The sequence below is a fragment of the Eupeodes corollae genome, chromosome 1 (genome assembly GCF_945859685.1).
Source record: "Eupeodes corollae chromosome 1, idEupCoro1.1, whole genome shotgun sequence".
Taxonomy (NCBI): domain Eukaryota; kingdom Metazoa; phylum Arthropoda; class Insecta; order Diptera; family Syrphidae; genus Eupeodes; species Eupeodes corollae.
Window position 1 is genome coordinate 146,832,293 of NC_079147.1, and position 19,333 is coordinate 146,851,625.

Below are 19,333 nucleotides of genomic sequence, written 5' to 3' on the forward strand. Positions count from 1 at the left end.
CACCTGGAAAATGCGACAGTTCGTATACCAACCTATCTCATCAACTGAGTCTACAAGTCGGGTATCAAAAGAAAGCTTAGAATGCATCTGTCAGCCATTTTCAAAAGAAGTTCTGAAAATGTCGTCTAATTACCCTTAATATCGGGTTCTCCAGTAGTGGCTTGACAACTTTGAAATTGATTTGTGAACGCATCCTTTTATTTAACATCGAACAGTCATTGTGAATTTATTTAGTGACCTCAACATTTTAATCATAGTTCAGTATGAAAAACGAAAATCGTCTGCAAATTAAAGAAACAAAAAATTCTACTGCACTTTGGATTCGGTGACTGTAACGATCATTTTAGGCAGAACGAGTTCGTCAATAAGCAAAGTTTGCGTTTCTGGTCGGATGAAAATCCACATTTGCTTCATGAATATAGAAATAACTTTTTTGGTGCAAGCCGGCGGCTTTTTTGAGTTATATTTTTTTCTTCAACGATAACGGTCGTCCCGTCACGTTAAATGCGTTTTTGAAGTAATGACGTAGATTTAACTTGTCATATGTCAAAAAATGACAACTTTGAAAGTGAATTTTATTTTTCTAAACTTTTGTATAGATACTATAAAATTCAACCACCTAACATTGTCCCGATGGATTATACCAGATTTAGGTCGTCACTACTCCCACTCTTGTGATAGTAACGGTTTCGACACGTCAATGCCTTGGGTAAAATCGCGGTCTATTACGGATACCAAAAATACATACATCAATAAAACACTCATTTAAAAAAGAGGATGCAGTTTTCGTATCCTAATTAATATTATGCCTTATCAGTTTACATGGTGGATCAAAAGATTGAGTTGATTCAAGATTGGATTCCGCTCTCGATTTTTTGCGATTAAGAAAGAAGAAATTTTAAAGAACATTTGTTAAGAAAATATTGGGGATAATTTATATTTACTTACTTAGGTCTTCAGACCTGTTAAGTCCGTTGGGAACCCCTTAAGGGGCAACGGGCCTCTACTACGCCTTCTTGACATCTTGTACGGTTTCCGGAGATGTGTTTCAGCTCCCTCCAACTCTTGCCTAGTGACGCTGATTCTGCCTCGACTGTCCTGCGCCATGTGCTTCTTGGTCGCCCAGCTCCTCTTCCTTTTTGCTTGGCCTGCAATAGAGTCGTTACCTTTTGGAACCGTATGTCCAATCCATTGCCATTTACGTCTTCGTATTCTATAGGATTCTATTGGTTCCTGACCTGTCCTTCTATGAAGGACCTCATTTGAAATACGGTTTGGCCAGAAAATACTTAGGATGTTACGAAGACATCTACTTACGAAGGTTTGCATCTTCCTTGTTATGGCTGAAGTAACCTTCCAAGTGCTGCACCCATAAAGAAGCACAGATTCGACATTTGTTCGAAATAGTCGTAGCTTTGTTCTTAAGCTGATAGAGTTATTCCCCCAAATTTTTGACAGCATACTGAACGCCGCTTTTGCTTTGCCGATACGTGAGATGACGTCTTGTTCGGTTCCGCCTTCGATGGAAACGATGCTTCCAAGGTATTGAAAGCTCTCCACTTTTTCCACCGATTGCGAGAAAATATTTATGTGAGAGTATCATTTTTGTTTTACCGGAATTAAATTTCAGCCTCAAAACTTTTGTTTCTCTCTCCACACTTGTTGTCATTTTATGGATCCATGATCCTATGAGAGAGTAAGAAAACATCGTCCGCGTAATGTCAAAGTCCATTGGATCCTTCCGCTACCTGACAGAGTTAAACGCAGTACATCGCTTATCACCAACTTAAACAATATTGGCGACAGAATACAGCCCTGTCTGACTCCGTTTTAGATTCCAAAGTCATGTGACAACTTACCATCGTGCAGAACGTGACACTTGGATCCCTACATATTCTGCTTTAATAATAGCAATTAGTTTTTCTGGGATGCCTCTCCTCCGCAAAGCTAACCAGATATACTCCCTGTTAACGCTTTCAAAGGCCTTCTCGAAGTGGTGATCGATATTCAACGCACTTTTCAATGATGATCCACAGGGTGTTAATATGGGCAATACAGGAGGATCCAGCGCGGAATCCAGCTTGTTCGGGATCGAGTGTGGCCTCAAGGTGTTCTCTGATGTGTTTCATTATAACTTTTGCTACTATTTTGGCAACGACTGGTAGAAAGCAGATTCCTCTCCAGTTTTCGCATTTCTAAGATCTCCTTTTTTTGGGAGCTTGACGATAATTCCCTTCTTCCACTCATGGAGGAAGCTTTACGCTTTTACTAAAAATGGAAAATGCCAAACATCAAACTGTATGTCATACTCTACGAACATACCTTTGAGATACACAAAGAGTTATCAGTTCGAGACTCGAGCAAACGTCAACATTCTATCCGCAGTTGGATTCTACTTCTACTTTTATCCGCAGTAAAGAATTTGTATTTACAATACGTGAAAAATAATACTTCACCACGGATAATTTTGGCAAAAACGCATCTAATGATTCCAATCGAACAGTGCTTTAGTTACTTAGCAAACTTCAACAAAACATCCTTGAAAGTGGTTTTTTCATCTGTTCACTGATCCATGTTTTCACTTGTCATTCAAAGTGTGTTATTCGTTACAAGACATCTGAACGAAATTTTATAGAAAATTATGACTTTTCAACGTTAAATCAATGAAAATGTAATAGATTAAAATCTTAAGTATGACTTGTTAAAATAGAAATAAAATACCATTTATGTACCTATCACATGTCGCATGGTATGTTTCCTTTTTATACTTAATATGCAAATTATTTGGTCATGGATCGAAAAATTGTTTATAATTATTTCTTTTTAAAATTCACGCATGTAAAAAGTTGTACACATATACTCGTACATATCTTTTCCAAATAACAGGATATTTTAAATTTTTTGTATGACGTCTGTCAATTAGGCAACCGAAACGCTTCGTTTGTCGTCAGTCAGCATACATACATACATAAATATTTATATATGAAAATAATTTAACTTGAAAAATAATAATTGTAATAATAGAGCAAAACAAAAAAATTACTAAAGTACTATGTAAGTTAGGTTTGAGTTGAGTTGTAGTGTATAACAAAGAAAATCAAATGGAAGTTCGTTTATATTGTATTGTTTAAAATAGTTAGATGTAGTAACAACTTTTTTGAAGGTTTTTTTTTTGTGCTAGTCTTATCTCCCTCCCTCTTTTTCTATGCTTCTATTTCTATCTCCTTTTTTGTTGTTGTTTTTGATTTTGTTGTATTAAATTTGTTGAAGCACGAAGCACGATGCTGGGTCATGCATTTTTATGCAACACTCACTTTGGTTCGTTTGGTTGTTCATATTGTTTAGTTTATGGTAATGAGTTGGTGGACTGCCGACTATGATGATGTTGATGATGATGGTATGGTTCAGCTTTAGAGTCTTTTATAGTGGAACAGTTAACAGGGTTTTTAAGTTGTATGGCCAGTGAACTGTTGGTGTTAAAAATCATTGGAGCGTGTTTTTTTTTCTTCTAAAGAGGTACATAAATAAATGTATAAGCAATAACTACATGTATTATACATTTTTAACTCATGAATCAGTTGTGTCTTGTGTTTTTTAGTTTGATGGTTTCTTTTTTTGTCATAAAAGAACGAAAAAGTTTTCCAATAGGAACGGGTTGATTTTTGACTTCTTTACTTTCTGTCAAAATATTTTCTTTTAATCAATCACCAAAGACAAATCATTATGGCTGTTATAGCCTCAAGCAGCACGTGTAATTTAGACTTGTTCTTGTTTGGCTTTTTTTTAAGTTGCAGGGCTATGCAAAAAAGCCACAAATCACCATGCAACCAAGACATCGAAATCTGGGCCTTTGGAATGCCCGCCACCCAACGGAGTCGCGGCGACCATTTAAACGATTTTCTATCTTATACATAATGTTTCTAATGGGAAACCCTTAAGCATTATACGGTTTCAAATCTGATATCCAAAAAATGAATGCTGGTGTGCCCCAGGGCTCCGTTTTGTGTCCGACACCTTTCCTTATTTTTATAAATGAATTTTGTCCGGAACTTCTCAGCTATTCCTATTCTTTTTTAGATTCTTAGCCTTTTTCCTTGGATGTGGTCTACCAAGTGCAAATCATCAGTGATGATGCCCATTTTCGTTCCGAAGGCTACGTTAAAAAGCAGAAGTGTAACATTTGGGTCAAATCCAAGAGTTTTGTTTGTTTGCTTGAACTCGTTAATGTCAGGAACTACTGGGGCGTGATTATGAAGTTCGCGGAGGATCGTTTTCAACTCGACCTTTCGAATTCAACTCGTGTACTATTTTTAACTTCCCATAGGAAGTTATTGTAATGGGTCCGATTTGTCAAATTGAAAATTTTGACATTTCTCGACATTTCAAGGTCCCTAGAGTCGAAATAAAAGATTTTTAGAAAGATGTCTGTGTGTGCGTGTGTACGTACGTACGTACGTTTTTTTCGTCGTCCATAGCTCAAGAACCAGAAGAGATATCGACTTGAAATAAATTTTGTTATACAGATAATAAGGCAGAAAGATGCAGAAAGGGCTCTCAAGAAATTTGAGTGGGTGGTTTTTTTACCATAGCAGTTTGAAAAAAAGGTGAAAATTTTGGTTAACCTTAAATATCTTACGAACCAAAAACGCTAGAGACTTGAATTAAATTTTATATAATATATTGTAACGTGATACCAAACAGGTATATTTTTTTGAAAAAAAATCTGTACAACGTTTTTTTTATAAATCAATAAAACTGAAAAAAAATTTGTCACCTCCAAAATTTTACGACTGAAATATGATTTCATCTCTAAAACAATTTTGTGCAACGAAGAATAATGGTTTTGACATCTGATAAAATTTTAAGAAAAATCTAATTTACAGTTTTTTTTACAAAAAATAAAAACCTAAAAAAAAATGTATAAAATAAAAGTTGGTAAAAATTGATTTTTGACTCAAATATCTTTTCAAAACTTTGAGATATTGGCTTTAATTTACTTTATCTTTCAAAATATCTTGTTGTCAACATTCAGTTAAAGTTTGAAAAAAATCGATTTGACAGTTTTTGTACAAAAAATTAAAAACCGAAAAAAAAATTAACAAAAGTTCGTAAAAAATGATTTTCGACTCAAATATCTTTTTAAAACTTTGAGATAATAGGTTCTAACTTATTTTTTCTTATTAGAAATATTGTTTTCAACATTAGGACAAATTTTGAGAAAAATCGAATTGACAGTTTTTTTTACAAAAAATATAAACCTGAAAAAAAAAAAATGTATAAAAGTTGCTAAAAATTGATTTTCGACTCAAATATCTCTTCAAAAATTTTAAATATTGGCTTCTAAGTAATTTTATCTTATAAGAAATATTGTTTTCAACATTTGGTTCATTTTTAAAAGAATTCGAATTGACAGTTTTTTTTACAAAAAATAAAACTCTAAAAAAAAAACAATACTAAAACTTGGTAAAAATTTACTTTCGGCTCAAATAGCTTTTCAAAAATAAAAAATATTAGCTTCAAACTTATTTTATTTCAGAGAAAATATTGTTTTCAATATTCAGTAATTTTTATATAAAAATCCAACAGTCCGTTTTTTTCATAAAAAATAAAATCTACAAAAAATAGTGCGCAAATTTGGTAAAAATGCATATAGACAAATCTACAGACGGGATGGAAAGTTATCAGTGTGGGTCGCATCCCAGCCTCTTTTTTTATTAACGAATTCGCGGCGAAGCGAAAATAGTTCTTCCTGCATTCCAGTGATTTGACACTTTTGGTTTGACTTTTTCTTCCTATATTCCAGTTATTTGACACTTTTGGTTTGACAGCTTTCCACAGATGTTGTTTTGATTTGATTTAATTTGTGAAATTTGGGGTGACTAATTCAATAAATAATATTAAATTAAAAAAATAGAATCAATCATGGTATATTTATTCTGAAAGGAAGGAATTTGGGGGTCGCAGGAATTCTCGAGATTACGGGTGTCACATTTGTATATAATTACAATCAAGAAAGTATCCACGAAATCGAATAGTGAATAATAATAAACACTCTTTCGCCTGTGAATCCGCCTAAAAAAAGCTGTCGGATTTCAGCTCGCCCACTAAATTTATGACATTTCAAATTCGCCTTCGAATTCGTTAATTGGTCGAATTCAAAACGAAAGCAATAATTGAAAAAACGATACGCCGCGAATCCCATAATTAGGCCCCTGGCCTGATTTTAAACTTTTAGTAATAGATAGCCATTTTATTAACGAAGACTATTTACGATATAACGATACAATCTCTTGATTTTTCTTCAAACAAAAAAAAAACTCGTATTTGTTTTAATGTCAAAATAAAACCTATTATAGGAAAACCCTGCACAAAAAACTATTAGTTCTTAAAACGAACTACGGAATTCTATGGGAGTTATATTTGAGTTCCATTTGTAATATTATTATTCAAAGCGTAATCCAAATTTGATATTTCTCTTTCAACTATAACACACGTTAAACGTCATAAACACGTTTTTAATTTGACAGTAGGTAGAATCTTTTGACAGTTCATGCACGTGCTTGAACTGCAAGAGAAAATCAAATTTTAAGTTATGACGGATTCGCGTATTATTTAATGTACAAAATTGTGTAAGTTTTTAAAATTGAGTTCGTAGATTCCCTATAAAAAGGGAAAGGAAAACTTTCGTTGCTCGTTTTTCAAAAACCAAAAAAAAAAAACAATGCTAAAATTTTAAATCCTTCAATAAATTCACTTTTTTGACTGTTAGGGAACCAAACCATTATTTTGGTAATAAATTTGGATTATGAAATGTCAAACCAAACTGAGCATAAATCAAGTGAGAGCTGTCAAAAATAAACAACTCCGAAAAAAGTATTGCCAGATTGAAAACCAAACATATATACATAAATTAAAAGCGTCTTACCTACTGACCTTTTTCAATACATAACCAATGTCCCATCGCCCCTATACCAAAAATTTTTCAATAAGTCAACCACTCAGGTGTTTTATGAATCACTCTTTTAATGTAATTTAAAATTAATTTCTTGCGGTTAATTCACCCTTTTGTATATCTTATCAAAACATTTTATTACTATGATGGCGGTAAAAATTCTCACTATTTCTGTTTTGTATTAATTTCAAAAGAAGTGCTACATAATTACAATTAATTAGTATTCGACAATGTTTGTCAATATGGCATCCAGTCATTCTCCATTGGGGTGTTTTTAACAAAGCTTGTGTGATAAATTAAGTAACAATACCATATACAATTAACAGTATTGCTCGCATTCAAATTATCTATATAAGTCTCATAATTTGATTTATTGTTTTAAACTCTTGCGTATATAACAGAGACACAGAAAATAAAAACTAAAAAAAAAAAACTGCCATTAGCTGTCTAACGATTTACAGACGTGAAAGTGTATCTTACACAGTCTTTTAAGGGTACATTGAGTAAAAAATGACATACAATTAAATAATCTCATAGCCAACAAAAACAACGCCATCACGACCAAACCACCACAATTTGAAGCCCTGCAAGTGTTTGTTCGTCCAACAAGTCAATTCAGCATTCAACAATGGGATTGATTTCACTTGTTGAAGTACAAATTGGTTTTAGCGTATTGTGACTACTTGTCAATTTGTGACAGACCATAAGTCTAACGTTGACATTGTGTAGATTAGGTAACAGTTTTTTGCTTCTTTTTTGTTTAAATGTAAATAAATACAAATATAAGCACTTCCATTATTTTATTGATTTAATAATAAGTTTATTCATTCTGATTTTATTTTAAATTTATAGTTTTTCTATCAATGAAATTATAAACAATTTACTAAAGGTGAAGTGACAGACAGTTTGCATTACATATCTGAGTATTTGATTTATCAAGTTAACGAACAGACCTGTTGCTATTGTCAACGAAAACAATGGCCGTGTTCAAAGTAATTATCTTCTTAACCATATCCTTTTACACATGGTAACAAAAAATAGTATATAACACCAGCTCAGTTTTTAAATGTAATCTTCTTATTTTAAAATCTATAAAGGATACAAAAAAAAATATTAAGCCATAATATTAAACGGCTTACACATTTTTGACATCTATAAAATATTGAAGCTGTCAAATATCAATCTTTAAATGAAAGCAAAATGTCTTTGTGAATTCGTATGTTATTTATGTCAGAGATCACCATTACAGCCCCGAAGCATAAAAGAAATGTGTACGTTTAACCGTCATCTGATACTTTTATTTTGCACTGTCAAAAAATTAAATTTTTAATACCAAGTGTCAATACTTAAAAATAACCACTTATTTTTGCATATTCAAATATATGTATGTAAGTGTTTCTGGTTTTGTCGAACAAAAACAAAATTGCAGTTGTGTATGGCCCTGACCTACGCATCCGGTAAAAAAGAAACGACAAAAAAAAAGAAGCTATACTCATACATTTGTTTACGCCCTAAATGACAGCCTAAGAGAAAGTGTTCTTCTGTCAGTGGTTGTTTATTATTTGTTTGCATTATAATTTTTTTTATTTATTTAAGTGTGCATTCTTATTCGTATATGAATGGCGTCAGTTGTTTGACGTTTTGCATTCATTTTTTTTTGTATGTTTCATTGGGGATGTTTCTGTTTTGTGGTGATGTGGTGAATGGTTGCTTAAGGCGTATTACATTGTTATCTAGTTCGACAATGGCAAAGACAACCTGTCAACCCTGACATAATTATATTCGCAAAAAAAAGACTACATCTTCTTTTGTTAACATTTTCTTCCGATTTCTTATGCCAAATTTATTTCCTCTTAACTTGTTTCTTTTTTTTTGTATGTTCTTCTATTTTTAAAAGAATACAAATAATTAAGAAGCATTTGCTTAAGTAAACCTCGAACAAAGACCTTAAACTTTTTTAGTTAATCCCACGTGTTGAATTTCTTAGAGAGTTCTTAGAAACGAAAAGAAAAGAAGATTAAAATGATACAACTCAGTCGCATAAACTTGATGCAAACTACTCCATTTGCAAATTTTTGACTTTTCTTATATAAAACTTTGTATGTATATGTGAAACTGTCATAATTTGTTTGGTTTGAATTGTCATTATTAAAGACTTCATTCTGTTTCTAATTGTTTCTTTTTATCAAACATTTGTTTGAAAATTGTTTAAATTGTTTGACACAAACGAATCAAACGGAGTTCCTCAAGGTAGATGTGTTAGGCCTTTACTTTTAACTCCATTATTTTCTTTTATTTGATGCTGTTTTTATTGTAGTTTTTAAACATTTCATAGGTTCTAGTTTATTTATTGTTTTTCATTTATTTAATTTGATTCTTTACTTAATAAATTGAAGTCTTAAATTTTGTTTCGTTTTTGTATTATTACAGTGGTGCAACACAAGCACCTAGCTCATCAGCTGCTGGTGGCGGGGGTGGTGGAGGAGCTGCTGCTAGAACAGCAAACAGTTCCGGCAACATGTATTCCGCCCGCCATTCAGTGGGCTCCTCAACGGGGGTCCTAATGGTAGGACCGAATTTTCGTGTTGGAAAAAAAATTGGCTGTGGTAATTTTGGAGAATTGCGATTAGGTAAGTTTTGTTTCTTAATTATTTGTTTTAATTAGATACATTTATCTGATCTTGTTTGCAAAATGTCAATTTAATTTACCGTCCCATTTCTACAAAACAAAAATAGACTTATATTCCAAGTGCAAATTTATTTATACAATAATCATCAATTAAGAGTGTGACTAATAATTATTGCTAAATAAAACAAACACAACACAGAATGAAACAATAATATGGTTATCGAGTAATAAACAATTTTTATTCGAATAAATAAGATGAGATGCGATAAATTTACAGAAAATTGAAAGGCGTGTTGTAAATGCAACAACGCAGAAATCTTCCATCAAAATTATATTGTAGAGGGTCAATATAGGGTGATGGTGAAAAGAAAATGACAGTCATATTTTTTTAGTTTAATTGTTTCTTATGTCATTAGCTAAATTCAAAATTGAGAAAGGGTGGGAATTGAATTTAAATAGTTTTATCAATTCTTCCTCTTACAAAATAAAGTCATAAGTTTTTTATGTTGAAAAAAATATTGTTACTATTTAAAGAATCCAAAGACTTTTCATTGAGTTTATTACGTATCTTCGCAAAAATTCGTTTGCACATGACATTACGAGAATTTTGACATTTGGTTTTCAATTCAATTAACTGACTGCATTAAAATTTAGTTTGCACATGCCATTTTGAGAATTTTGATTTTTCTTGTCATAATAGAGCACATGACATTTCGAGGATTTGACATATCTTTAAACTGTCATTCTGTTTTAACTGCAAGTCTAGTTTAAATTCGAAAAACGGTATTCCTGTGTTAGCCATTTTGTATTTATATTTGACAGTTCACATGTGTATGATCCCCATACATAAAATGGCTATTAACTATAAATATAAACTGTTATATTTTATTGTCTAAACTAGATACTTCGTACTCACTCGTAAATATACATGGGTTAATGTATTTTCCAAATTTAAAGGAAATCAGCACTTTTTCAAATTGGTTGCCGCCAACAAACAGTAGCTCTTAAATGTATTAACATTATTACCCTCCAAACAAAACAAACTAATATACTCTTTAGATTGCCGTATTCCAATATATTTAAGCTTCAAGCTTAATTTTATAGCATAACATTTTTGTAAGGCTACGTTTGTACGTGGGATGTTTTTTTCTTATTTGCTTTAATGTATTTCCCAATCAACTTGCTTAATGACATTGTGAAGATGATTTTTGTTTTTTTGTAAGTCATTTGTTGTTTATTAGGTTTGTGAAACATTTTCTATCCGTATTTTTTTTATTGCTAAATACATAAATACAAATGTAAGCCACTGTTACGTATCTTCATTTCCGCTTTTCAAAGATCACAACAAAATTGACACTTGAGATGTAAAAATTGACATTTTATTCAGTCCACAGGCTACTCGTCGGATAAAATAAGCTTATAAACCATGCTCTTTCGGTTACCGAACTTGTATCCACTGTATTCCAACAAAATTAAAGGGCACCTTTTTTAGAGAAATGGAATAAATCAAGTTTGGCTATAACGTTATGCCAAATATGTTTTTTTTTTAAGAAGTACGGACCAATTATTCCACCAACCGATAAAGTACACAAAACAGTAAGTTTTGTTTGTATGTGAACGTCTAGCATCACTTCAAATAAGCCAGTTTTGTGTATTGACGTATCCATTCAACCAAAAGTGAGCCTTTTCGTCTTTCGAACAATGATTATAATTTTGTCACAATTTGGAAGCATTGTTCAAGCGTCCTTTGCATATTCATGTTTAAATGTCAAACCAAATTAAAAATAAATCTCTTAAGACTTAACAGCTGGCTTTATACAGGAACTTATTACAGAGTTTACTAGAACCTGGACTATCTAGTCCTTCCTCTAACGCTAACGAACTTGACAACAAAGTCAATGACCTTACCTCAGCTATGAACAGATCGCTAGAAATTTCTTGTCCACTTATACACATAAGAGGAAAGAGGAAACCACAATGGTGGGCCTCAGAGCTTGACTCGCTCAGAAAGGAATGCAGGAAACTTTTCAACCGAGCCAAAGCTGCAAGACTAGCCTCTCATTGGGACTCCTACAAAGAATCCCTAAGAATCTACAAGAAGGCACTAAGGAAATCCAAGCGATCTTCTTGGCGATCCTTCTGTGGCATGATAGAAGAAACTTCTGAAGCCTCTAGGTTACGGAAAATTCTTTCAACTAATCCAGCTATGCCAAGCTGCTTAAAAAATGAAGACGGCTCCTGGACTAATTCAAGTAATGAATCACTGAACCTACTATTGGACACTCACTTTCCTGGTAGTTCTCTTACCGAAACTTGCAACAGCTTTGCACGTTCAAGTTCAAATACAACATATCCACAAGGTCTGATCACAAAGGATAAGTTACAATGGGCTCTCAACAGCTTCAAACCATTTAAAGCTGCAGGACCAGATGGAATAATACCAGCAGAATTACAAAAAGCCTCTGATATAATTGCACCAATCCTTGAGGCAATTTTTACCAGCTGTCTTTACCTGGTTCATGTTCCCTCGGCATGGAGAGAAGTTAAAGTTGTCTTTATACCTAAAGCAGGTAAATGCTCCCAAGTTAATCCTAAAGATTTACGACCTATTAATAAGTCTATCATCATTCCTTCTTAAGACCCTGGAAAAATTGATCGATATCCATTTAAGGGCACGTATCGATACAAGACTTCTGTCTTCGTCTCAACATGCCTACTGTAAGGGTAAATCGGTGGAAACAGCGTTACTCACTTTAGTACGCACCATCGAATATTCCCTCCATCATAAAGAGTTCACTATGGTTGCTTTCCTTGACATCGAAGGTGCCTTTAACAACGTGGACACATCTGCAATCACTTCTGCACTGACATCTCTAAATGTAGAGAGTTCGCTTCGGGAGTTAATTCATTTAATGCTTACTAGCAGAATAATTAATTCAAAACTGGGCAACTCTTCTAGTAGACGATTCGTTAGTAGAGGGACACCGCAAGGTGGTGTTCTATCCCCTCTCCTCTGGAACCTAGTGGTGAATGAAATCCTAACTAGTCTGGATGCGGAGGGTTTCAGAGTGATAGCCTATGCGGACGACGTTGCTATAGCAGTTTCAGGAAAGCATCTTAATATCCTAAAAGAACTCTTACAAAATGCCTTGGACAGACTAATACTCTGGGCTGATCGGTGTGGACTGGGTGTTAACCCACACAAAACCGATCTGGTCTTATTTTCGAGGAGATACAAAATTCCATTTGTCAACCCTCCTTACATTAAAGGAATCCAATTAAAATTCTCAGACGAGGCCAAATACCTAGGTCTTGTCTCAGACAAAAAACTAAATTGGAAACGCAACGTACAGGAAAGAGTCAAAAAAACTACTGTAGCTCTCTTTTCTTGCAAAAAAAGCTATTGGTAATAAATGGGGCTTACAACCCAGAATCACACATTGGCTATACACATCGGTAATCAGACTGATTTTAACGTACGGTGTGGCAGTATGGTGGACTGCTTTAGAGAAAGTATACACAGGGATAAGTTAAATAAAGTCCAACGTTCAGCCTGCCTATGTATAAGCGGATCGCTTCGCACGACCCCGTCTGCGGCACTGGACACCTTGCTCTACCTTACACCTCTTGACATATTTAGTAAACAAATAGCTGCAAGCTCTGCTATTCGCCTCAATGCTTCGTCGCAGTGGACTAACAACAACATTGGCCACTCCGTAATTCTAAGGTACTTAGAATCAATTCCAAAGCACATAGACTACACCATCCCCCAACTACAATTCAACAGAAAACTCCAGATTTCTATACCTACCAGATCTTTTTGGGAGGATAGGACATTCTTGGAGGATGAGTCCATCCATTTTTACACAGATGGTTCAAAAACAAAAGAAGGGGTTGGTGGAGGTGTGTACTCTGAACAACTGAAATTAAGTCTCTCATTCCGCCTTCCCAATCATTGTAGCGTGTTCCAGGCGGAACTTTTGACGATTAAGGAAGTCTTGTCTTGGCTCAAAGAAAACGTGATATCAACATCAGATATCCGTATTTTCTCTGACAGCCAGGCCGCTATCAAATCTCTGGACTCTGTCTCTACAAACTATATAACAGTCCATAACTGTCGATCATCTCTAATGGAGATGGCGCAACAGTTTAATAATCACCTTTGCTGGGTGCCGGGCCATAGAGACATTCCAGGTAACTGTAAGGCAGATGAACTCTCCAGGAACGGTACAGTACAGCCCATCCTACCACGTTTGGCAAGTACTGGCATACCAATCGCTACTTGTAAACTGCTACTAATGCAAGACGCTGCGAGGAGGGCAGGCACCAGGTGGAACAACATCTCCACGTGTCAAGCCACAAAAAACATTTGGCCAACACTGGATATAAAACGTTCGAGGTGTTTGCTCTCTCTAAGCAGATCGCATATAAGCTCGATAATAGTTGTCATAACCGGACACTGTCTAATAGTAAAGCACGCCACGAGACTAGGCGTATTCTCAAATGACTTTTGCAGAAGCTGTATGGACGAGGAAGAGGAAGAAACGGTTCTGCATCTTCTCTGCACATGCCCTGCTCCAGCTCGAAAACGCAAGAATTACCTAGGAGAATTCTTCTTTAACGATCTAAACGATCTAAATCATATCGGTATAATCAGCCTCTCACGTTTCGTAAGGGACTCTAACTGGTTCCATTGAGTTTAAGAGGAAGCCTCAAGATTCATGTGGTATCACAATGGGCCATTAAACTGGCCTAAGTGTGTCCGTTTCCATCTTGGACAGCCACTATAACCTAACCTAACCTAACAGCTGACAAAATGGCCGCCTGTCAAAATAGTGTTGCTAAATGAAAGTTTATTTAATTAAGATCATCTGTTAAAAATTTACTAGGAATAATTTATGTATAATTTTTGTGCATGTTTTCTATTTTGTAAATTGAAAGAGTTGGTTATGGTCTAATTGTGTATAGATTTCCCCGTGCAAAAGATGGCGCTATATTTGTTAACGCAAAGTTTTTTTTACAAAGTCGGCACAAATATATTATTTTGTAGGAATTTTAAAAATTGAAAATGCACTTTTTTTTTTATTACATCTAATTTTGTTAAGTATTTCACCATCGCTTGACATTAAAGAATCATAAAAAGATTCGCAACTCAATGCGCTTGAAAATTTTAATCAATTCACTGTATAATTCTATGGAGGTACAACTTTTAAAGAATTCAGTCCATTTTGTGTTAACATTAGTTTTATCGCAAGGAGAAAGGTTATCCATATAATGCTTGAGATTACAAAATTTATCAAATAAAGCACTGTCCCTAACATTAACACCTTTTTCCTGAATATAAATCAAACATGGTTCAACTGATTCCCACGTTACGTTTTTATCATTGAACTGAATCCACGTAAAAACTTTAAATTTGTTTATTTATAAGTAGTAATTCATTTATTTAGTAACGTTATAATATAAAAATAAGTATAATAAAATAAAGTAAGTATTGGTTGTAGAATATATAGATTTATTGATGATTGTTCAACGGTTCGTCCAATAAATGTCACATCAACATTAGTGTGCGTACAGTGTTGTTATACAGTTGCAAGCTGTCATAAGGGATTGCCAGGATTCAATATATATGACAGTTACATTATAGAGGTTCTTGGTATCAATTTTAAATTTGTTTACTTTTTCTTGTAAACCAGAAGAAATTAACCATGATAGATTTAATTTTGATAGGAATAAAATTACTATTGATTTGCTCTTGTATATTGCTTACAATAGTTTCAGAATCTTGCTTTTTGTTCCACCATTTTTAAAATCGTAATATCTTATTAAAACAGGGAACATTTTCAAGGCTAAATGGTAACTAGCATCTGTTTGAACACATGAAAGCATTTGTTTTTAAATCAGATAGGTCCTGTGATATCGAAAAAGGGGCAATAACGTTGGTGATTATCGCAGTAGCCTTAGTTCGTGCACAGGACAGTTTCTTGCAAATGTTGGAGTCGAAGTATATCTTTTGGTTTAATTTCTTGGTGCAATCGAGTGAATTGAACGATTGGTGATGAATTGTTGCCTCTGCTGCCTTTAAATGGTTTTGGTCAGATGCCGTTCGCCTTACAATAAACAAATCCAATGATTCTGACGATGTTGACGCTCGTAGAGTTTGTAATGTTTTTCGGACTTAACGTGTTCTTCGATGTCCCTTCTACCTCTATTTGCAATTGAAATTGTAAAGGGTGTCCCAAAATTAACGCAAGATTTGAATTTGTCGCCATTTGTGCAGTGAAGTGTTGGCAACCCTGAAAAAAAAGCAATTTGACAGCTAACAGTATAGGGTTATTAAAAATGGAGCGTTACACGATAGAACAACGTGTCTTCATTATTAAAGAATATTTCAAAAATAGTGAAAGCTTGGCGGCTGCATGACCCTGATTTTTAAAGCAAAATCATCCTAAGCGATGAAGCACATTTTCATCTTGATGGCTTTGTCAATCGCCAAAATTGGCGCATGTGATTGTCGAAAAACAAATGCATCCACAACGCGTGACTGTATGGTGTGGATTTTGGGCTGGAGGCATAATTGGGCCATATTTTTTTGAAAATGATGCTGGTCAAGCAGTGACTGTTACTGGTGCTCGATATCGCGACATGATTACACAGTTCTTTCTGCCAAAATAGGATGATATTGATGTGTCCAATATGTGATTTCAACAAGACGGTGCCACATGTCATACAGCCCGTGAAACAATTCAATTACTGCAAGAGACATTCCCAGGTCGTGTACTCTCTCGTTTCGGTGATCAAAATTGGCCTCCTAGATCGTGTGATTTAACACCTATAGACTTCTTTTTATGGGGTTATTTGAAATCACAAGTCTATGTCAACAAGCCCACAACCACCCGTTCATTAAAGGAGGAGATTCAACGCTGCATCAACGAAATTCAGCCACATTTATGCAGAATGGTCATGGAAAATTTCAACAAAAGAGTGTGCATGTGCATGCAAAGCCGTGGAGGCCATTTGTCCGATGTGTAATTCCATACATAACCCTATCCTATTTACTTTACGAGTCAATAAAAATATAACTATCGAAAGACTAAAAACGGGGTTTTCTATTTAATTCAAATCTTGCGTTAATTTTGGGGCACCCTTTACAATTACAAATGGAGCAGCACACCTACCGTCTTTTTTAAAAGAAGTAAACTTTGTCCTCAAATCTTCATTTAAAGTACATTTTCGTCTTGGAATTGTGAGCAACTAAAAGCATAATTATATAATTTAAAAAACAACTCCCGTATTTGCAAACTTTTAACTTTTACCTTTAACACTCTTTTATAATAAAAAAATTGTTTTCTTTACGCCCACAAAATTAAATGAAAAACAAAAACATTCAGGTGCAAATCCAATCCATCAACTGTAAAAGATGACAATGACGTTTAACAGCCAAAAAATTCTGTTTGTGTAAATTCTGTTCAATGAAATTCTGTTCGTTTTGAATTTCTCTTTCTAAATGATTGGTTCTGTTTATTTCTTTAATCTTATTAGCCGCGATTGAGTTTTAAAATAGGAAATACATAAAGAATATTAAAAAAATACTTTTTTTTAGTGATGAAAAGAGGACAATTAGCAAAAACTATCCCGGACGTTCCCCGCATAGGTTAAAAATAGTACATGTCCGGAAAAACCCGGACAGATGGCAACGCTACTTCAAGAGATTACACACCAACAAACAACCTAATGAGAGAACATTATGGATTTTGTTCTTCCTGTTCTTTAGGACGGTCAATGGAAACAGAGTTTATTGTTTTTCTTTTTATTGTTGTATTTGAATATTTTTAGTCTATCTGTCATACTACAACTAAGTGTCAAAATTCTTACATCAATGTTTCATATTATGCAAGTTTGTATATTAAAGTGAAAGGGACAAAAATTAACAAATAAAAATTGTATTTATTCATGTTTCTGTTTTTAGAAAACTGTCAAAAGTTTCACTTTAGAAAATTAACCTCTACTTTCATGATATTATGATATTATTTCTATGAAAAACATTATTTTTTAATTTACAGTTGAGCAGCATAAATTGATAGTATAATTGTTTAGTTTATCAGTCCTCTTTTTGTAAAGCTATTTAAGCTGTCACTTTTGACAGTGAGGGTGACAGATTCGTTAAATGTTGAAATTTAAATATCAAAGAACAAAAATTAACACCTTCTTTGGCTATTGAATTTGCTTTCCCACTAATTGGCTCTTTTCAATCATTATTAGGATGTATGTGTCTATATTTAGTAAAATACATTAACAAAGAGTATAAAATATACATTTTGACATAATTAAAATCAATTTAAATTTTGTTCTAACTAATACAATAGCTGCACGAGGAGACTGTAAAACGTGCCAACTTGTTGTTAACTATTGGTTGCGTTTCCTTGAATCAACATTCATTTAAATTATACCCACAATCTATTTGGTTTGAGAATTTAGAAATTTCTTAGAAAATGTAAATAAATACTCGTACCTTATTCCTTACCCAAAATATTATATTATGTTCATTAAAATTGGAATAAAAATTTCCACGAAAGTTACGCAATAACACATTCTCAATTATGATGTGTTGCATTTCCATCACTTCTATAAACCCTCACAGTAAAATGCAATTAAAAAATTCTTAATTTTATTCGTTGAAATTTATTTATTACGTATGTACAAAATTTTAGCTATATGACAACATGTCGTTCAATACTCGCATTTTGGAATCCCCATCATAAAGTTAAAGATAAATCTCCTTCATTATCAAACAAATAAATAAAATTTCAAAACCAAACAAAAAATATTCAAAATCCACACCACTTGTTTATTTGCTTAATTTATAAATCCCAACATCCAAAAATAACTTAATTTATAACGCACAACGAAACAGGAACAAAAATAAAATCTTGGTCGTTTCGTTAAAGCACCAGAGCTATCTCTTCAAAAAATAATACGGTGTTAATTATATGGCTTCGGTTATATTATTATGACAACAACAACAACAACAATTTTAAGATTCATATCTATTTATCTAAATATATACGAGTACAAGTTTGTGTACTTAATTTATGACGTCAACGATGCTGTGAAAAGAAATAATTGTTCGAACGTCAGAATACTTTCACTTTTTTGACCTTATAAATGGCTCAACAATTTTTAACACATTGTGAGGACTACTTTTTTATATGTATATTTTTAATGAAAGTGATTCTGAGAGTTGCTGTTGAAAAATAAGACACGTTTACAATGTAAAATACTCTTAAACAAAGAATATTTCAGAAAACATACCGAAAATACTTAACGAAAGAAAAACGTCATTTCTTTTAGTTTTGACAGTAAATTAAATTCAAATTAAGGTAAGAGTACAGGAGAAATTTATATTAATAACTAATAACACATCTCCACTCGAATTACTGCCGATAAAAGGCAAAGTAAAATCCTGCTGCTGATAGAGATTTGACTTTTGTTCGAGTATCGAAAGCAAATGTTCGAACGTTTGACACTTGATGACTGCAATCGTAGAATAGTGCTCAACATGCCAAACACTATGATGTCACTCTAGTCGAACTTTTTGATGTTTCAACAAATGTTTGGTAATTGAATTACTTGTGTGTTTTTCCAATGAGATGACGTATCAACTTTTGTCTAATATTTTTTATATTTGTGCATGTTTTCGTTTTCTTGTCATACAATTTGTATTGGATTAAAATCTTAAGTCTTCCGAAAAA

The 19,333-nt window shown here is 33.4% G+C and overlaps 1 protein-coding gene across 24 annotated transcripts in view; it reads left to right on the forward strand.

Annotated features, from left to right (window-relative positions):
- LOC129940428 (casein kinase I) overlaps window positions 1-19,333 on the forward strand; it is a 152,408-nt gene that overhangs the window by 47,384 nt on the left and 85,691 nt on the right. For all 24 annotated transcript variants that reach the window (XM_056048748.1, XM_056048765.1, XM_056048759.1 and 21 more), the window contains one exon: window positions 9,383-9,582. In XM_056048748.1, the coding sequence (XP_055904723.1) occupies window positions 9,383-9,582 (200 nt within the window). The remainder of the gene's footprint in view (window positions 1-9,382; window positions 9,583-19,333) is intronic.